This window comes from Pteronotus mesoamericanus, unplaced genomic scaffold (genome assembly GCF_021234165.1).
Source record: "Pteronotus mesoamericanus isolate MK-2021 breed Mesoamerican mustached bat unplaced genomic scaffold, CSHL_Meso_final scaffold_21, whole genome shotgun sequence".
Lineage (NCBI taxonomy): Eukaryota > Metazoa > Chordata > Mammalia > Chiroptera > Mormoopidae > Pteronotus > Pteronotus mesoamericanus.
In genome coordinates this window covers 27,080,012-27,102,233 of record NW_026555310.1, presented here as the reverse complement: position 1 = coordinate 27,102,233, position 22,222 = coordinate 27,080,012, and the positions used below count along the sequence as shown (strand labels likewise).

General features: G+C 36.9%; 1 protein-coding gene across 1 annotated transcript in view; it reads left to right on the top strand.

The window, feature by feature from the left end:
- ATF7IP (activating transcription factor 7 interacting protein) overlaps positions 1-22,222 on the top strand; it is a 107,921-nt gene that overhangs the window by 71,508 nt on the left and 14,191 nt on the right. Inside the window, exons 8-11 of the mRNA XM_054591403.1 lie at positions 840-928; positions 5,759-6,406; positions 8,472-8,536; positions 16,255-16,333. Of these exons, the coding sequence (XP_054447378.1) occupies positions 840-928; positions 5,759-6,406; positions 8,472-8,536; positions 16,255-16,333 (881 nt within the window). The remainder of the gene's footprint in view (positions 1-839; positions 929-5,758; positions 6,407-8,471; positions 8,537-16,254; positions 16,334-22,222) is intronic.

Below are 22,222 nucleotides of genomic sequence, written 5' to 3'. Positions count from 1 at the left end.
ACCCATTTCTTTCACTTGCCAACCTCTACCTTTGGCAACTGCTAAACTGTTTTCCATATGAGTTTAAAAAATTGGTTTTTCTAAGATTTCACATGAAAGAGAAATCATGTGGCATATGTCTTTATCTAATTTCACTTAGCAGAATGCCCTCAAGGTCCATCCATGTTGGTTCATATAAGAAAATCTTTTTTTTTTTTTAAAGCTAAATAATACTCCTCTGTGTATGTGTATAAAAGTTTACCCATTGATCATCCATAGATGAACACTTAGGTTGTTTCCAGTATCTTGGTTATTCTAAATAATGCTGCAGTGAAAATAGGGATGCATATATTTTTATTTGTGTAGAGATAAGTACTTGGTATACTAGATTAAGTACATTTCCTTCTTTTTTGCTTTGTTGTAGTTGTAATTGTCCATTTGTGAATATTGGTTTTACTAATTTATTGTAAAGCTGCCTTTGGTACATGCAGATTTCTTTAATCACTTGTACTAAATAATAGTCTCTCGAGTAATTGAGAAATGCTTTGGTCAGGGGTTATAAAAACAAATATCTGCAAATATTAGGACCTACATTGCTTTTCAGGTAAAAGTACTGAGGACATTAGAATTTAAAAGGGAAACTCTTCCCTAATGCCACGGACTCCCCCACCCTCCACCCCTACCATTCTGAGGTCTGTGTGTTAGCTTTCCCTTGGTGTATTAACATGCAGTTTAGTGTTGTAGTACCCAAGTCTGCCTCTCTTTTTTCCTATGAGTCACTGCGTTATTTATATATAAATTGATGTTCTTCAGAATGGCATATACATGACTGACTATTTGTGTGTACATATATTTCATAGAAACACAGGTACAGTGAGACAGTTGCTGGAGTCTAAAAGAAATGTAAGTGAGAGCACACCACCATCCTTTCAGACCCCCGTAAATACAGGTAATAACATTCTTTAACTCTGAAATACACCTTCCTTGTAATTGAAGTCTTTGGTTTTCTTTTCATATTCTTTTGAGGATGAGTTTTTTAAGAAACTGGGCATATTGATTTGAAATTAACTGCTAAGTGTAAAATTTTATTTAAACATTAGGATTACATATATGCATGGAAAGACAGAAAGTGAAATCTCCACTATAGTGGTTCTCAAACTTTCTAGTCACCATATCCCTGTGTAATCTTAAAAAATTATCAAGAATCCCAAAGTTTTTGTTTATGTGGGTTATGTTAATTGATATTTACCATAGTGGAATTAAAATAATTTTAAATGTTGGCTTATTCATTTAAAAATAATAAACCCATATTATGTAACAAGTAACATTTTTAATGAAAAATAACTTTTCTAAGCTTAAAAACTATGGTAAAAACATGTGATTGTCTTACATTTTGATAAATTCCTTTTATGTCTCACTTAAAAACATTGAGATGGCCTATGAAAGCTGGGTTCTCATAATCTATATTTGCATTCAGTCTGTTCCTTTTGTTTTGATTGAAGTATTTGAAAAAAATTCAGCCTCATACAAATATGTAGTTGGCAAAGGGCAAGACCTTTTAGAGAACTGTGGATATTTTCTTTGAAAGTCAAGTTGTTACTAAAGGTTGGTTGCAAAGTGGATTCTGAAACCATGATAGTGAACTTTTCTAATTTTTTAATTAAAATTCATTTATCTGTCTTGTACTTGGATGGATCTTTTACTAATACTATTCACTGATCATTTTGAAAATACACATTGGCTTACCTAAATCTTCCAAATGTTGTTACACCTTATTATAATTTTTAAAAACTACATTAATTTATTTCACTGTTGATTCTTCTCAGAAAAGTCTTTAAAGGTTTGGGAAGCTACCATGCTCTTAGTGACAGTTACAAGTTTTTACAAAGTTCTAATTTTTATTTTTAAGACTCATATTTTATTATTGTCAATAAATACTGTTGGTCTCTTTTTTTAAAATTATATTTTATTGATTATGCTAATTTTTCTCTCTTGGCCACCCTCCATGCAGCACCTCCCACTCCCTCAGGCATTCCCCCCCCCACCCACCATTATTCATGTTCATGGGCCATGTGGATAAGTTCTTTGGCTACTCTATTTCCTATACTGTAATTTATGCCCCTATGGCTATTCTGTAACTACCTATCCATAATTCTTAATCCCCTCACTTTTTCACCTGTTCCCACACACCCACCTCCTGTCTGGCAACCATCAAAAACGCTCTCTATATCCATGATTCTGTTGCTGTTCTTCTTGTTTGCTTAGTTTGTTTTTTAGATTGAATTGTTGATAGATATGTATTTTTTGCCATTTTATTGTTCATAGTTTTGATTGTTTTCTCAAATAAGTCCGTTTAACATTTCTTAAAATAATGGTTTGGTGATGATGAACTCCTTTAGTTTTTTCTTGTCTTGGAAACTCATTATCTGCCCTTTGATTCTAAATGATATCTTTGATGGGTAGATCAGTTGTGGCTGTAGGTCCCTGCTTTTCATGACTTTGAATATTTCTTGCCAATCCCTTCAGCCTGCAAAGAGTCTTTTGAGAAATCAGCTGACAGTCCTACGGGACCTCCCTTGTAGGTAACTAACTTCTTTTCTCTTACTGATTTTAAGATTCTCTCTTTTTCTTTAACTTTTGGCATTTTAATTATGATGTGTCTTAGAGTGGACCTCTTTGCATCCATCTTGTTTGGGACACTCTGTGCTTCCTGGACTTGCATGTCTGTTTCTTCACCAAATTAGGGAAGTTTTCTTTCATTAGTTTTTGAATAGATTTCCAATTTATTGCTCTTGCTCTTCTCCTCCTGGCATCTCTGTAATAGGAATGTTGGTATGCTTGAAATTGTTCCAGAGGCTGCTTATACTATCCTCATTTTTTTTGTATTCTTTTTTCTTTTCATTGTTCTGATTGGTTGTTTTTTGCTTCCTTGTGTTCCAAATATTGATTCGATTCTCGGCTTCATCCATTCTACTGTTGTTTCCATGTAAATTTTTCTTTATTTCAACTAGTGTATCCTTTCTTTCTGACTGGATCGTTTTTATTCTTCTGAGGTCCTCACTAAGTTCCTTGAACATCCTTATAACCAGTGTTTTGAACTCTGTATCTGATAGATCACTTACCTCCATTTCATTTAGCTCTTTGTCTGAAGTTTTGTTCTGTTCTTTCATTTGGGCTGTGTTTCTTTGTGTCCTTATTTTGGCAGCCTCCCTGTGTTTATTTGTGTGTATTAGGAAGAGCTATTTTGACTCCATACCTTGGTAGTGTGGCCTAATGTAGTAGGTGTCCTTTAGCGTCCAGTGGCACAGCCTCTCCTGTCACCCAAGCTGGGTATTCGAAGTGTGCCCTTCGTGTGGGCTGAGTATAACCTTTTTTTGTAGTTGAGTGTGGTTGCTGTTGGCAGATAAATGAGAGGGATCTACCCAGGCCAGTCAGTTGCAAGGATTGGTTGTGACCACTTACCACCAACCTCCACCCTCTGAGGAGGATCACCTGTGCGGGGACAGCATGGTGGTGCTCCAGTGTGGTCTGTATTTGTCCTTTGGCTGTGCTGGCTCTGGAGTTTCCTGGGTGGTACAGGCCAAGGTCAGCCCCCACCTATGTTTTGTCTAGGGCCACCCTGCATGAGCTATAAAGCAATCTAAGATGGCTGCTTCTTGTGCTTGGCTTAAGAGATTCCCTCAGGAAGCCAAGCTGTGAATCTAGGCTGACTGCTGTTAGTGTTGGGCCTGGGGCTCACTGAAGCCAGCTGGTGCTTGTTTGAGAGGATTTAGGAAGTTGTGAAGCATGAGCCAAGACCAGCCATTCATACAGAAAGGCAGCTTGGGTGGGCCAGTTAGTTGGGTGGGAAGGAGACTCTGGGGATCTCCAAGGTGGGTCAAACAGTGTTAGCTAGGTTGATGGAGTATCAGATATATCACCAGCTTGCTGGCTCTGTGGAGGAATGGTTTAGAAAAGGGACAATGGCCTCTGCTTGCCTTGATGCCAGGCACTTCAGTTCCTCCCTTTATGCCACTATTGCCTTTCAAGCTGCTACCCTGGTGCTGGAGCTGAGATGGAGTGAGGCTGAGTAGGTGGGTCTGTGTATGGGTCCTTCAAGAGGAACTGCTTGGGGCTCCAGAAGTTCCTTCCACCAATACAATCGCCACTGGTTTTTGCAGTCAGAAGTTGTGGGGGGACTTGGCTTCCTGGCACTGGAACCCTGGGCTGGAGGCCTGTTGTGAGTCTGGGATTTTTCACTCCTGAGATCTCCTTCCCAAATTTTATCTACTACATGTGGTTGAGGGACTAGCCTGTTTGGTATCTGCACCAATCTGGATGGATGTGGTTTCTTTAATTTCGTAGTTGTCAGACTTCCATTCAACTTGATTTCTGACGGTTCTGAGTTACGGTGTTACGTATTTTAGCTGTAATTTTGATGTGCTTGTGTGAAGAGGTGAGCCGTGTCTGCCTGTGCTGCCATTTTGACCAGAAGTCTGGGTGGTTCTCTTTGAAGTGACTGCCTTACTTGATCTATTTTCAAGAAATGATTTGTCACATATCCAGGTGTGACTAACCACAGTATATCTATACATCATCCTTTTGAGTAAAAAGGACTTCCATGTAAATAGTTGTTAGCTCAGCCTACAACTCAGTGATAGTTGTACAAGTGCTTTTCCTTGAGCCAGTTATTCCACTTTGGCATGCAACAGTAATGCTTTATGTGTACTTCTTATTTCTTTACACAAAATATTAAGAAGACCTCTACTCAATGGTTGAGATTTAGTAAAAGTAGTATTTATTATTTCATCATGGACATTCTTAAGTGAAACTAATTTTGTTTGCTTTTTACTATGAACATGTGATGGTAAACAATATTGTGATAGTTTGGTGCCACTACCTTGATTTTTGTACTGTAGCATCAGAAGTTTTACTCACCATTTCTTTTGTTCCATCAATGTAAATATCTACATGGCAAAAAAGTAAAATGATGTTTTTTTATTATTATCAAAATAGTTCTGACATTGCAAGCTCCTAAAAGAGTTTCAGTTGCCCCCAAGATCCCACTATATCATACCTTGTGTGCCTGTGATTTTGGAAGAAAGATTAAAAGTCAGTAAGAAACAAACTTGGCCATCTGTTTCAAACCTGTTCAAATGAGAATATATACAAATAGTTGAACCAAAATTATTATAACACTCCAGTGACCATCATTTTGCTTTTGTCTGGTTTTGGGGATTAGCACCCTTCTTAGTTTATCTCCCATCTTCACTCTGCTGTCTTCCATATCACATAATGTCAATAGAGTACAAATACAGGCAGCCTTCTCTCTTTAGTTCCTCTCCCAGGCAATTCAGTACAACTTGGTCCACAGGTCAGGTTTTACATGGTCCAAATGATAAAATACATGACCATGTTTACATATTATTCATTGATAGCGATGATGCTTACTAGGTTTTCTGTTTGAGTTTATATATTGCTATTGCCTTAAAGCACTTGTAATGTTTTTAGTGTAGTTTCAAAAATATCTGTACAGTTTTACCAAGTTTTCAGTTGTTTCTAGTTATTTTTCTAGTTACTCTAAAGTGGTTTTAGTAGTTTGCAGAAACTGTTCTACAGATTTTAGTCTATGTAGTTCAAGAATTTAAATCTGAAAAAAAGTTCATTATGAAGGACCTCACTGTATCTACTGTGATGCCTTAAGTTTATATTTTACTATATTATCCTAGGTGATAGAGATAAATATATCCTAGCTGATAAATAGCCATTTAAACTGAGACGTCTTTTTTTCTTTCTATAGTGTCTTCAACCAATCTTGTCACTCCTCCAGCAGTTGTCAGTAGTCAGCCTAAATTGCAGACTCCAGTGACTTCGGGTTCTCTGACAGCAACATCAATTCTTCCTGCACCCAATACAGCTACAGTAGTGGCTACTACTCAGGTGCCTAGTGGAAATCCCCAACCTACAATCTCTTTACAGTCTTTACCTGTGATTTTGCATGTACCTGTTGCAGTATCCTCTCAGCCTCAGCTTTTGCAGAGCCATCCGGGGACTTTAGTGACTAATCAACCGTCTGGCAACGTTGAATTCATTTCTGTACAGAGCCCACCTGCAGTGAGTGGTCTTACCAAAAATCCAGTATCCTTGCCATCCTTGCCATCCTTGCCAAACCCCACTAAAGCAAACAACGTTCCTTCTGTGCCCAGTTCTACTATTCAGAGGAACTCACCTGCCAGTGCTGCACCTTTAGGAACAACACTTGCTGTACAGGCTGTTCCAACAGCACACTCTATTGTACAAGCCACAAGGACTTCTTTACCCACAGTAGGCCCATCAGGACTCTACAGTCCATCAAATAATAGAGGTCCTATACAGATGAAAATTCCAATTTCTGCTTTTAGTACTTCATCTCCTGCAGAACAGAGCAGCACTACTACGCCAAGAATTGGTAAGTCACTGTAAGGGTTTAATAATAGAAATGAAAACATGTTAATGACCTATATAGATAATTGAACTTTTGAGTTTGTGTTTGTGGAAATAAATAGAGTATCCTGGAGATTATTTTAGTTACATAAGAAATGATGTTAAAATGGTGTTTGAGAGCGTTTGAGTGAGAAGCTAACATTTGTATTTCTCTTTTAGGAATTTTATTAATCCGTGTGAAATTTTTATTTGGGCTTTGTAGCAGTAGTATGAATTACTTTTGTAATACGTTTGCCAAGAATATCCAAATAGAACACATGTATTTTAAAGTATCTAATTGATGTATTATATGCTCATAAGAGGAAAATTTTAAAAATCAGATATATTTCCTACCCATTTGGAAAAATCCTTCGCATACTCACCACTCACATCTTCCAAATTTGAACATTTTAAAAATAAGTTCTGCCCTCTGAATTTACTATAAGATGTTTGATTGATTTTTGTTTTCTCTGTTGTGTATTTTCCTCTCTGTCATCTTATATGATTATGTTTATACTTCCAAATATTGCAAGAAGGAGCTCTTGATTGTATCTGTATTCAAAATCTATTAAACTCCTCCTTATTCTTATAAGCATACATTTTGTATGCATTTTTTTTCCAATTATAGTTGCTATTCAGTATTTTATATTGGTTTCAGGTACAGCGTAGTGGTGGTTAGACATTTTATGTAATTTATGATTCTGTTCCCTGGGTAAGTCTAGTACCCAGTTGGCACCATGCATATTTATTACAATATTATTGACTGTATTCCCTATGCTATACTTTACATCCCTATGACTGTTTTGTACCTACTAATTTGTATTTCTTAATCCCCTTTTTCACCCAGCCTCCTAAACCTCCTTCTATATGGCCACCATTAGTTTGTTTTCTTTATCTGTAAGTTTGTTTTTGTTCTTTAGATTCCACATGTAAGTAAAATCATATGGTATTTGTCTTTCTCTGTCTGACTTACTTCACTTAACATAATAGCCTCTAGGTCCACCCATGTTGTTGCAAATGATAAGGTTATGTTCTTTTTTAATGGCTGAGTAATATTCCATTGTGTATAATGGAATACAGTAAGAACTAAGATAATTTAGATAGTGTAAGGAGAAATTGTAAGGGCTTTTTTGTTTGTTTGTTTGTTTGTTTGTTTTCCTTCCCTAGCGTTGTAAAACCTCTTCTAACAGGTAGGTGTTTATTCTGGTGGGTTTTTTTAAACAGGTTTTTATATGTATATATGAAAATACATAGTTTTATCTCCTGTTTTTTTAAAACATAGTTTACTTTATATGTGTTATAAAGATTTAGAAATGAAAGGAATGCCATATTTTTCCTAGGAAGTTTATCTACAAAAAGCAAGAATGGATGTTTTAACATCAGAAAACTTCTGTTAGTGTGATTCACCATATCATCAAAGAAGAAATGCTAAATAATTACCTCAGTATATTTTAAAGACATTTGATAAAATTCACTACCATCTCTTTCGATATTGAGGCAGAACAATACTGGTTTGCTTTCTGTGCTGTTATGGAAGTAGTGTGTGTGTGTGTGTGTGTGTGTGTACACCACAGACTCAATACAACTTAATTGAAAAATGTATTAAAAAAATCATCTGTAAATGAAAAGATTATCCATGCATATTTTCTCAGAATCACTATGTTTTTAACTATTTTTCTAATAAACTTATCACATTTTTGCTATGTCATTCAATTTTTTTCCAAAGTTATATAGTATGGAAGAATGGTACTTAACCATTTATTCATGTTAGAACATTTAAGTAAGCCCATCTAAATTATTTCTTTTAAGCTATTTCTTAGGATAAGAGTTAAAATTCTGGGTCAGTGGGTATGTGACTTTTTTATTTGTTGTGAATTTACCCTTCTAAACGTTGTGGCAGTGTTCTATAAGAGAGTCCATTTACGTAGGTGACATGTTGACATACCAAAAAAAAATTGAAGAAAATTACATTGTTGTATATAAAGCAATCCAACCTTTCACATTTTTAGGTGTTTTTAAAAATGGCTAACTTTTTTCTTTTGATCCTTCAGAAAACCAGACAAACAAACCAATAGATGCTTCTGTTAATAAGAAAGCTGCTGATAGCACATCACAGGTAAGCTTTTTCTTATGCTTCAAATTAAAATTATTACAGCCAACTAGAGAATGGATTTCCATCAATCTTCTTTATACAATGAAAATTTTTCTAAGTGTGTTATTTGCAACTCTTCAAAGATTTTCAAACAGCTTCTCTGTAATATTTGATAAAAATTGAGTTTTCTTTGCTTAGTGATTCTCTTAGACATAATATTAGTTTATTATGTTAACTGTTTGGCTTATGTAATTGACAGTCCAGGCATTTGCCTTCATATAATGTAAAGATTCAGTCTTCATATGTAGTTTCATTCTGCCTCATTTTTTTGGAAGGTCTCACTTGTCTCGGCCCTCCCTCCTCCCCTCCACCCCCCGACCCCTGACACACACACTCCCAGTACATGTTAGGCACCTGATCAGAAATAGCTATTAGAAAGACAGTCTTGGTGTTTCTAATAGCTTATTAGTATTTTGCCAGTTTTGGTACTTTTTTGTGTTAAATCTTAATTGTCCAGGAACAGAGCAACTGCTTTTTTCCTATGTTAACAATGGTCTTCTTCTTTCACTGTATTGCTTTAGGTATAAAAACTTATAGAAAAGTCATTAGGTTGATAGTTTTATTTTCTGCCCTTCCTCTTAATCATTTCAAGAAAATCATATTTTTCCTAGAAAAACAAAAAGTCTTGAATAAATCAGGCCTGAATAAATGACATGAATTTTAAACGAAAGACATAATGATCTTGTTATGACTTTTGCTCTAAAATGAAGGATTTTTGACCGAAGCTGGGTATACTCATGGTTTATAGATCAAATTAAAGCTATTGGAAATATTAGTCTCAGCTTTCGGTCAAGATGGCAACATAGGTAAATGTAGTACTTGCTTTCTTTTGCAACCACTTCAGAATTGCAACTAAACTAAAGAACAACCATCATTCCGAACCACGTGAGACTGTTAGGAAAGGTGGAGATGTGTAACAAGCTGATTTCACATGCACATAAAACAATTTGGAGAGCTACCTTGGCTCTAGCGGTTCCTTCTGAGGAGTGAGAGGTTTTAGCCCCACACCAGGCCCCCCAGCCCAGGGTTCCAGGACCAGGTAGAGAAATCAAATAACTCCGGGCTATAAAAACCAGTAGGGATTGTGGCTGAGTGAAGCAGAGGGCTTCCTGAGTCCCAGGTGTTCCTCTTAAAGGGTCTGCACATGGACTTACTTGGACTAACTCACTTTAAGCTCAGGACTTGGGGAACAGCACAAAAGGCACCAGTGATATACAGGATGAAATGAATTCTCTGGCATCATGGCAAGAGCTGTGGGACGGCTTTATTCCAGACAAAAATGCTGGCAGAGGCCATTGTTTCTTTTCTGAGCTCTTTCCCTACAGAGCCAGCAGGTGGACACAATATCTGAGTCTCCATGAACCTATCACTTTTTGCCCTGCCCTGGTGATTACCTAAAACCCTACCCCACCCAAATTGTGGGCCAGCCCAGGCGGTGTCTGGTGGCTTTTTTATACGAACTGCCTGTGTCTTAACTCATGCATCAGACTTTTCCTAAAAACTCTCAGATAAGCAGCATCTGGCCCCAGCATGCCCAGTACCTCTTGCTAAGTGGCCCCAGGCCCAACTCTAGGAGCTGTCAGCATTGGTTTGCAGCTTGGCCTTTCTTGAGCACCTCCAAGCCCTGCGTAAGTAGCAGTCTTCTGCAGACTGCTTTGTAGCTCATGTCGGTGGGCCCAGGCAGAACACAAGCAGTGGCTGACCTTGGTCTCCACCTCCCAGGAAGTACCAGAGTCAGCATATCTTGTAGACAGCTTCAGATCATGTTGAAGCACTACCTAATCACATGAAAGAACAGAACAAAACTCCAGAAAAAGAAATAAACGAAATGGAGACATGCAGTCTACTTGATGCAGAGTTCAAAACACTGGTAATAAGTATGCTAGATGAACTTGGAATTTCAACAAAGAGGTAGAATGTCAACAGAGAGGTAGGAAACATAAAAAAGAACCAGTCAGAAATGAAGAATACAGGAACTGAAATGAAGGTACATTACAGGGAATCACAGTGGAGTAGATGAAGCGGAGGATCAACTTAGTGATTTGGAAGATAGGGACGCAGAAAACAGGCAGAACAGCAAAAGAAGAAGAAAAATAATCCAGAAAAAGTGAGGATAGTATAAGGAGACCCTGGACAACTTTAAGTGTACCAACCTTCACATCATGGGGTTGCCAGAAGGAGAAGAGAGAAAGCAAGGAATTGGGAACCTGTGTAAAAAAATCAGTGATTAAAAAAATTCTCTAACCTGTCAAAGGAAATAGATATGCATGTCCAGGAAGCTCAGAGAGTACCAAACAAGATGAACCTAAAGAAGTCCACACCAAGGTTAAATACAAAGAGAGAATCTTAAAAGCAGCAAGAGAAGAACAGTTAGTTACCTACAAGGGAGCCCCATAAGACTGTCAGCTGATTTCTCAGAAGAAATTTTGCAGGCTAGAGGAGATTGGCAAGAAATATGCAAAATGATGAAAAGCGAGGACCTACAATCAAGATTCCTCTACCCAGTAAAACTATCAGAGTTCAAGGACTACGAAGAGGTTCCCAGAGAAGAAAAAGGTAAAGGAGTTCATCACCATCAAACAAGAATTATGTGAAATATTAAAGGGTCATCTTTAAGAAGAAAAAATGCAATAATAAAAATGGCAATAAGTACATATCTATCAACAATTGCACTGAAAAACAAAATTGACAAGCAGAAAAGGAGTCAGACACAGAGAATGGAAGGGGTTTTGAGGGAATAAGTACAAATTGCTATTCACAGAACATTCATGGGGATGTAAAAGTACAGTATAGGGAATATAGTCAGCAATATTGTAATAACTATATATGGTTTCAGGTGGGTGAGATTTATCTGGATGACAACTTAGTAAATTATATAAAGTTTAATCACTGGTTATAATCCTGAAACTAATATAATATTGTATGTCAACTATAATTGAAAAAATCATAAGTTATCTAAAGTCAAAAATATTTAATTTTGTACAAGGTTTAGCAGTTTTGTGTATGATATTAAAGATCAAAGTTATGATTTTTTTCTGAGGATATCTTGTGGATTTTAGCTGTATTTCCAATCAAAAGTATAGGAGTACTTTTTAGGAAACGTGATGTCCAAAATGTTAATACAGTTAAGTGACTTTAATTGAACATTTATTGGAAGGCTAGCTTTACTTTATAAAATAAATCTAAAATCAAAAATTTATAAGAATCTTTATTTCTCTCAATGATTTTTGTTGTTTGGATAAGGTAAGTAACATTTTCACAACAGGAAAATGAACACTGTTATGGCTGTGCTTCTTAGAAAGGAAGGCTCTTCTAAAATTGTCTAAAATGATAGCCACTAGTCAAGTGTAGCTTTTCAAATTAATTTTAATTTTAATTAAAATTTTACTTCCTCTGTCACAGTTCGCTCCATGTAAAGGCTCAATAGCCATGCATGGCTGGTGACTATCATATTGGAAAACACAATTCTAAAACATTTTCATCATTGTAAAAAGGTACATGAAGTGAAGTGTATGTAATAATGTAAATTTTTAATGAAACTAAATTGATATAAAATTTGTAATACTTTTTTTAAACGTTAAGAAAATTAACAGAATGATACAAAGTCCAACTGCACCCAATTTATAATCTAGAAAACTCAAAATATTATGTATTATTCCACACTTCACAAGTTTTGAATCTAAAATATTTTACTTTATATTGTACTATGTAATTGCCATGTTTGATGAAATAAGCCTGTAGTAGTCAAAAGTCACCTGAAATACCTCTGGATGGTGTGGCTCAGTGGATTGAGCTCTGGCCTGCAAACCCAAAGGTCACAGATTTACTAAGATTTATTAAGAAATTAGTTTGATTAGTTCGATTCCCAGTCAGGATACATGCCTGGGTTGCGGGCCAGGTTCCTCAGTTGAGGGCATGGGAGAGGCAACCAATCAATGTATCTCTCGCACATTAATGTTTCTTTCTCTGTTCCTTTCCCTTTCTCTAAAAAATAAATAAATAAAATCTTTAAAAAAAGGGGTCGCCTGAAACAGTAAGTGAGTATATCAGGCAAGAAAGAGACAATACAGCCGAATACACTGAGCTCTCAGTGGATATTTTATTTGGCTTAGAAGAGGAATTCAATACCAGAGAACAAAAAACACAACCAAGCAGATTGAGTAGGCAGCTAACCTGCTGAAGTAATGCCTTGTCAAAAACAGAAAAGTTTCAGCCTTGAGTGAGTGTGAGTTGTGGATATGAATAATAAATAAGCAAGTTTTAATATAGAATGAGAAACCATTATGAAAGTATATATATGCTGCCAGTTATAAACCCATGGCTTGGCTTTTCTGGTACAAATAAAATTTTTCTCATTGTGCTAAATAACTATTAATGTAACACTTGGTTTTTTTGAAGATTTATTAAGAAATTAGTTTGCTGTATGGCCCCCTACTAGCAAATAAAAAATAGTATGAAACAGCCTGTTATTATTTAGAATATCATTATTTAAGTAAGCACTTGTAACTAACTTTTTTTTTCTTATGACAAATCTTACTTAGTTGTTCTGAACACTTTATACTTTAACCCTATGGAGGTCATGGCTTACTCGAGAGATGCAAACAAGCTATTTTCCTAAAATATTGTTACATATAGTGAGTGCATGGGTTCAAGGTTGTGACTAGTTGTGCATCTGTCTGTGACTAATGTTAAGCCATAATGCTTAAGCCATCAATTTGGTTATAACACATGTTTCGTAAGGGTGTGTGATATTCAGTGGTAAATTATATTTGAGAGAGACAGTGAACTCCAAAGTGAGTGTTGGTGTAGTTGTTTTTATTTTTTATTTTTCTGCAAACTTGGAAGTTAGGGTTGTGTTTTTTGTTTTCATTTACTGTTAAAAATAGCTGGAAAAATATATTGATTTGATAACCTAAGAGATTTTGAAGAACTTCAGCCAATGCTACTCCAGTCCACTGATGGGAATGAGAGAGTAGAATGCAAAAATGAAAATGATTTAGAAGATGAAGATTATGTGGAAGTTAGTTCAGAAGATTCAGATACCAAGCAAGATATTTCTAATGAAGAAAGTGAACATAAATTAGACATGAAGAGTATATTTTTCGAAAGGATAAAGAATGAAAATGGAGGAAAAATCCAAAAAGACTTCAAATTAGAATACAGCCACAGAACATTTTGTGTCATCTTCTATTAGTTCGGCCAAATGCAAAAAGTGTCAAGATGGAACTTGAAACTTGGAAGTGCTTTATCACAAATGATATTTTAGATCTAGTCATACTATATACAAATAAATACATAGATTCTATCTTGAGCCAGTTTTCACTAGAAAGAGATGCTAAATGAATAGACAAAACTGAATTAAAAGCATTTTTAGGCCTCTCATATCTAGATGGTTTACATCACAGTAATTAGCTAAATTTGCAAGCTTTATGGGCTAGATGGTAGTGGGATTGAACTTTTTAGACTTAATATCTTTATGGAGATTTAGATTTATCCATAATTATATCAAGTTTGATGGGAAAATTACCCTCTTAAAATGCCTGCGAGTGGACACATTAGTGGTGGTGAGAGACATTTTCTCAGCATTTGTAGAAAATTGTAAATTCTTACTCTGTGGGACAGAATGTAACAACAGGCAAAATATTAGATGGATTTAGAGGCCACTGCGGGTTTAGAAAATACATCTGTCCAAGCCCAGTAAATATGGTATAAAAACTACTGCTATGGTCTACTCAGAAGTATTTTACATGGGAAATCTTGAAATATATACCAGTAAGCAGCCCGAAGGTCCTTACTTGATTACTGATAAACCAACAAATGTTATCAAGAGATCTGGAGAAAGCTTATACTCATCAGAATGTAATATTACAGCAGATAACTGGTTCAGTGATACAAATCTTGTCTGCGACTTGAAGAAGAAGCAACTGTCAAATGTAGATCCTGTTTGTAAGAATAAACCCAAACTACCCCCTGAATTTCTGTCTTCTAAAAGAAGGCCTGAAAAAGCCAACTTATTTGATTTTGGGTATCTCATATGCCCAAAAAGCGGGGTTGGGGATGACACGTAATTTTAGTTTCAGGCATGCTTTTCAGTGACACCATACGTTTAGATTCGCAAAAGCCTGACATAATAGAATATTATCACCAAACGAAGTTAGGAGTTGACACTCTGGACCAAATGATAGGTACATGTAATGTGGCCAAGAAAACCACAAGATGGCCTATGGTTATATTCTACATAATTTTGAATATTGCAGGAATAAATGCTCAGACTATTCATATGCTGAACAGCAATGTGAACATAAGGCACAGAATATTTATTAGGAGTCTTGTAATGCAGTTAGTGTCAGAGCCAATAAAAAGGTGTTCAGCAGTCTCTGTAGGTGTGCATAAGCCTTTACACCTAAAACTTCATCGATTTCAAACACAAATTGAAGGAAACTCTTAACAACAACCTATATACTCCTCTCTCGACAAGCAGAAAAAGAAAAGGATGTGTTAGGTGCTCTGCATCCAAAACAAGTTGCTTATCAAAATATTTTTGCAAGTGTGAAAAGTATGTATGCCTTGAGCATAGGGATATTGTTTACAATGACTGTAAAACAAGCATTTTGCAAAAAAGCCAGCTATTGAAGATTCTAATTAATGTTACATTTTTTATTGTATTTTTTAACAATATCCATGTTTTTGTTATTTGAAAAAAATTTTTATATTTGATAATTTCTAGATTGTAACTAGAAATATAAAAATGTATTTTTATATAAATAAAATAAATGCACATTTGCAGTGTTTTAAAATTTTTTTTCACATTTAAGCACATACTGGTTAATGACTGGAACTCTCAGATACAAGTGACCTATGCTGTAATTTTTTTGACTGTGAACTAATAAGCAGGTTCAAGTTAATAGAGAATAGAAGGAGTCTAGAATAACTTGTATGGGAATGATTGTTGTTTAGTAATACCTAGTTAAGAAATAGTTAAATATGTAAAATATTTTTGTAGTCCTTGAATAAAGTTTTCTCTAATGTCCTCCAAATAAGTTTTTAACATATTTCACATAGACTGTATTACTACTACATGTTTTATTCATATATCTCATTTCATATAATACATCATTAATATACAACGTCTGTCCAGAAGGTACCCATATAATATGAAAAATAGAGACATTTATTGAAGAAGATAAAAGATATAAGAAACATTGGATATAGGACAATCAGACCTCAGTTCCCTTCAAAGTAGGCACCTTGGGACCTAATACAGTTCTCCCAAATGCCATCAGCTGCCCTGTTGTATTTTCCTGAGTCTTATCAATGGTCTGAAATCTCTTCCCTTTCAAAGGTGATTTTGAAGAGTCAGAATTGCAGGGTGCCAAATTGGGCTGTAAGAAGGCTGAGTCGCCTGGGTGATTTGATGTTTCACCAAAAAACTCTTGCATCACAGAGTGTGCTTACACAAACCTAGGTGGTCTAGCCTATTAACACACCTAGGCTGTATGGTCTAGCCTATTGCTCCTAGGCTACAAGCCTGCACAGCATGTCACCGCACAAAACAGCACAAGAGGAAATGATACAGTCATTGAACCAGGCTATTCATTATATTTATTTCCTCAGTATTGTACCATGTTTTCTTTATGTTTGCCAGTGTTTCTTTTGCAAAATGAGAAAGTTTTGTCTTCCAGAGTGCAAAGGCCACAGGCAGTGATACAGGTGGTGTCATTGATCTCACAATGGATGATGAAGAGAGTGGAGCTTCACAAGGTACTTAATATTAAGTAATCCTACTAAGTGATGCTTTGATATTAGTTTTTTCTTTCAATCCAATATAATGTTTAATGAAGACTGCTTATGTTTGGTATATTTGTATCCTTTCTAGAATGAGTTTTTTAAATTAGAATTAAAAAATGAAAACCAAATCTCAAGTGAATATAAAAAGGCATAGAGGAAAACAGAGCAATGAGGAGAATATTTAACTTACGGAACACCTCTCTTTTTATGTTATTTAACTTGATCCATGCAATAACCATATTAATGCCCATTTTATTTATTTATTTTTCCAAATAAATTTGTCTCTGCCTTTCCCCCACCACTTTCCCTTGCCCCCACCTCTCTCTCCCTCCCTCAGTCCTTCCCCTTTGGTTTTGTCCATGAGTCCTTGCTATATGTTCCTTGACTTGCCCCCTCCTTCCTTCCCTCTTGTCTCTGTTGGTTTCTTTTCCTTTCAGTGTTGCTGGTCTTATTTTCCTTGCATCTTTGTATTGTTGGTTAGGTTCCACTTACAGGTGAGATCATATGGTATTTGTCTTTCGCCCCCTGGCTTATTTCGCTTAGCATAATGCTCTCTAGTTCCATCCATGCTATCGCGAAGTTTAGTACTTCTTATTTTCTTTGTGCTTTATAGTATTCCGTTGTGTAAATGTACCATAATTTTTTGATCCAGTCATCTACTGATGGGCATTTAGGTTGCTTCCACACTTGGCTATTGTAAATTGTGCTGCTACGAACATTGGGGTGCATAGGTTCTTTTATATTGGCGTTTTGGTATTCTTAGGGTATAGTCCCAGCAGGGGAATCACTGGATCAAAAGGCAGTTCCATTTTCAGCTTTTTGAGGAAATTCCACACTGCTTTCCACAGTGGCTGCACCCGTCTGCATTCCCACCAACAGTGTACTACGGTTCCCTTTTCTCCACATGGCCATTCTGACTGGTGTGAGGTGGTACCTCGTTGTGGTTTTGATCTGCATTTCTCTGACGGCTAGTAATGCTGAGCATCCTTTCAAATGCCTCTGGGCCCTCTGTATCTCCTCCTTGGAAAAGCGTCTGCCCAGGTCCTTTGCCCATTTTCTGATTGGATCATTTGTCTTCTTGGAGTGGAGTCGAGTGAGTTCTTTATGTATCTTGGAGATCAAACCTCTATCTGATGTATCATTAGCAAATATATTTTCCCATAGGGTTGGCTCCCTTTTCATTTTGCTGATGTTTTCTTTTGCCATGCAGAAGCTTCTTATTTCGATGAGGTCCCACTTGCTTATTCTTTCCTTTATGTCCCTTGCTTTAGGAGACATATCAGTGAAAAAATTGCTGCGTGGGATATCTGAGAGTTTCCTGCCAATGTTCTCCTCTAGGACTTTTATGGTGTTGCGACTTATATTTAAGTCTTCTATCCATCTTGAGTTTATTTTTGTGTATGGTGTCAGCTGGTGATCCAATTTCAATTTTTTGCATGTAGCTGTCCAGCTCTCCCAACACCATTTGTTGAAGAGGCTATTATTGCTCCATTTTATGCTTCTGCCCCCTTTGTCAAATATTAGTTGCCCATAGAGACCTGGGCTTATTTCTGGGCTTTCTGTTCTGTTCCACTGGTCTATGGGTCTGTTCTCGTGCCAGTACCAGATTGTTTTGAGTATAGTGGCTTTGTAGTAGAGTTTGATGTCCAGTATTGTGATCTCTCCTACTTTGTTTTTCCTTCTCAAAATTGCTGCAGCTATTCGGAGTCGTTTATGGTTCCATATACATTTTTGAAATGTCTGTTCTATTTCTGTGAAATATGTCATCGGTATCTTAATAGGGATTGTGTTGAATGTATAAATTTCTTTGGGTAGTATGGACATTCTGATGATGTTAATTCTTCCAATCCATGAGCATGCTATATGCTTCCATTTATTTGTGTCTTCCTTAATTTTTTTCTTCAATGTTGTGTAGTATTCTGCGTACAGGTCTTTTACCTCCTTGGTTAAATTTACTCCTAGGTACTTTATTTTTCTTCTTGCTATATTGAATGGTTTTTTTTTTTTTTTTCTGATTTCTTCTTCTGTTTCATTGCTGGTGTACAAAAATGCCTTTGATTTCTGAATATTGACTTTGTATCCTGCTGTTTTGCCAAATTCACTTATTTGGTTGAGTAGTTTTTTTGGTGGAGTCTTTGAGGTTTTCTATGTACACTATCATGTCTTCTGCAAACAATGATAGTTTCACTTCCTCCTTTCCTATTTGGATGCATTTTATTTCTTTTTCTTGTCTGACCGCTGTGGCTAGGACTTCCAGTATGATGTTGAAAAGAGGTGAAAGCGGACATCCTTGTCGTGTTCCCGATCTTAGTGGGAAAGCTTTTAGTTTCTGCCCATTGAGTATGATGTTGGCTGTAGGTTTTTCATAGATGGCCTTTATTACATTGAGGAATGCCCCATTTATTCCCATTTTGCTGAGCGTTTTGATCATAAATGGGTGCTGTACCTTATTGAATGCTTTTTCTGTGTCTATCAAGGTGATCATGTGGTTTTTGTCTTGTCTTTTATTTATATGATGTATTACATTTATTGACTTGCGTATATTGAACCATCCCTGCATCCCTGGGATGAATCCCACTTGATCATGGTGGATAATCTTTTTAATGTATTGCTGGATGCGGTTTGCCAATATTTTGTTGAGGATTTTAAGATCTTTGTTCATCAGCGAAATTGGCCTGTAGTTTTCATTCTTTGTAGGGTCTTTATCTGGTTTTGGGATCAGGGTGATGCTGGCCTCATAGAAAGAGTCTGGGAGTCTTCCCTCCTCTTGGATTTTTTGGAATAGTCTGAGAAGGACAGGGGTTAGCTCTTCCTTAGATGTTTTGTAAAATTCTCCTGTGAAACCGTCTGGCCCTGGGCTTTTGTGTGCTGGGAGTTTCTTGATTACTGCTTCAATTTCCCCAGCTGTTACCAGTCTGTTCAAGCTTTCTGTTTCTTCCTCCTTCAGTGTTGGAAGATTATACTTTTCTAGAAATTTGTCCATTTCACAAAGGTTTTCAAATTTCTTGGCATATAATTTGTTCATAGTAGTTTCTTACAATCCTTTGTATTTCTGTGGTATCAGTTGTTATTTCTCCTCTTTCATTTCTGATATTATTAATTTGGGTCCTCTCCCTTTTTTTCTTGATGAGTCTGCTTAAAGGCTTGTCAGTTTTATTTATCTTTTCAAAGAACGAGCTTCTGGATTGGTCGATCCTCCGAATGTTCTTTTCGTCTCTATGTCATTCAGTTCTGCTTTAATCTTGACTATTTCCTTCTTTCTACTTGCTCTGGGATTTATTTGTTGTTGTTTCTCCAGTTCTTGAAGTTGTAGTGTTAGGTCTTTTGTTTGAAATGTTTCTATCTTTTTTTAGGTAAGCCTGTATTGCTATGAAGTTCCCTCTCAGGATCACCTTTGCTGTGTCCCATAGGTTTTGGACTGTTGTCTGTTCATTTTCATTTATTTCCAGAAATTTTTTGATTTCTTCTCTTATCTCATTATTGACCCATTGATTGTTTAATAGTCTACTGTTCAGATTCCATGAGTTTCCAAGTTTTTGAAGTTTCTCTTTGAGGTTGATTTCCAGTTTCAAGCCCTTGTGGTCCAAGAAGAAGTTTGGTATTATTTCAATTTTCCTGAATTTGTTGAGGCTTGCTTTGTGTCCTCTCATGTGGTCTATCTTTGAAAAACTTCCATGAGCATTTGAAAAGAATGTGTATTTTGCTTCTTTGGGATGTAAGGTTCCATATATGTCAGTTAAGTCTATTTGATTCAATGGGTCATTCAGCTCCACAATATCCTTGTTGATATTTTGTTTGGAAGATCTGTCCATTTTTGACAGTGGGGTGTTAAAATCCCCTACTCTCAGTGTGTTGCTCTCTGTATCTTTCTTGAAGTCGTCCAAGATTTTTCTTATGTATTTGGGTGCTCCTATGTTGGGTGCATATCAGTTTACAATGTTTATGTCTTCTTGATAGATTCTTCCTTTAAGTATTATAAAGTGCCCCTCTGGGTCTCTCTTTATGGCCTTTGTTTTGAAATCTATTTTGTCTGATGTAAGTATTGCAACCCCTGCTTTCTTCTCTTGCCCATTTGCTTGGAATATTTTTTCCATCCCTTTACTTGCAATCTGTGCAGGTCTTTTGTTCTGAGGTGGGTCTCTTGTAGGCAGCATATGTGTGGGTCATGTTTTCTTACCCATTCAGCTATCCTGTGTCTTTTGATTGGGGCATTTAGTCCATTTACACTGAGTTATTAGTGATAGAAACCTATTCATTTTTTTCTCTTTGTACCTGTCTTTCTCTCTTTCTCACTCTTTTCCTTCATCTTCCTAAACCAGTCCCTTTAGCATATCTTGTGGTGTTGGTTTGCTAGAGAGGTTTTCTTTCAGCTTTCTTTTGTCTGGGAAACTCCTTATTTCCCCTTCTATTTCAATTGAGAGCCTTGCTGGGTAGAGCAGCCTTGGTTATAGGCCCTTGCTTTTCATTACTTGGAATATTTGTTGCCATTCCCTTCTGGCTTATAGTGTTTCTGTTGAGAAATCAGCTCCTAGCCCTATCGTGGCTCCCTTATATGATACTCCCTGTTTCTCCCTTGCTGCCTTGAGGATTCTCTCTTTGTCTTTGATAGTTGCCATTTTAATGATGATGTGTCTTGGAGTGGGCCTCCTTGTGTCCTTCTTGAGTGGGGCCCTCTGTGCCTCCTGGATCCATGAGATCTTTTCTCTCCTCAAATTGGGGAAATTTTTCATCATTACTTTTTCAAAGAGGTTCTCTATCCCTTGCTCCTCTTCTTCTCCTTCTGGTATCCCTATTATGCAGATATTATTGTGTTTCAGGTTGTCCTGCATTTCCCTAAATGGCTCTTCATTCTTTTTGAGTCTTTTTTCCATTTCTTGTTATTTCTGGGAGCTTTCTTCTACCTTATCCTCCATTTCGTTGATTTGATCCTCGGCTTCATCTAGCCTGCTTTTGATTCCTTCTACTGTGTTCTTCAATTCAGAAATGGTATTCTTCATATCCTCTTGTGTCTTCTTGATAGTTTCTATGTCCTTTTCCAGGTTGATATAGTTTGTTGTAAGATCCTGATAGTTTCTCTGAAGTTTCTCGTAGTTATCTTCTAGCTGGCTGAGCTCATTGAGCTTCCTTAGAGCCATTGTTTTGAATTCAATATCTGATAGTTCCCTTGCCTCTATTTCATTTAGGTCTCTCTGTAGAGATTTCCCTTTCCCACTCATTTGTGGGAAACTTCTTTTTCTTCCCATTTTTGTGAGAGCATTTCTGCTTCAGTTGAGCCATCTAGATTTCCTGACTTTGTGGATTAAACTTCTATGGTAGTAGGCGGGTCTTTCTATTTATTTATTTATTTATTTTCTTTACTTTTCTTTCTGGGCCTGCCTCTGATAATGTCAGTTGTTGACCCTATCTGACCTTGGGTCGTTTGTTTGAACCTTCCAGGAAGCTACTGTCTCTGACTCCTGCTTTGGGCAGCTCCGTGACTCCTTTGGCCCGGGATTCACTATTTCTGTGGATCGCTCTGCACTCTCATGCCGGTTCTTTGAGCGCGCTCGCCCTGGCCCCAGGACCAGCGTACTCGCCGGACCTTGCACTCGCCTGGCGCCCAGTGCGCGCCCCCAGCACTGGTCAGTTTAGGGTCTTTTACTGTGTGCTTTCCCTGCTTTTGACTCTTTGGGGGCGTGGCCTGCCCACGCAAAATGGAAACTAGGGAAATGAGAAGAAGTCACCTCTGGGACTCTCTGGTTAATCTTGTTTCCAGTCTCTCCCGAAGGGTCTCTGGGCAGCTCTGTGATCCCTTCGTCTAGGGATCCTTATTTCTGCAGATGGTAATTGTGAGCCTCCTGGCTCCCGCCCCGCTTCTGCCTC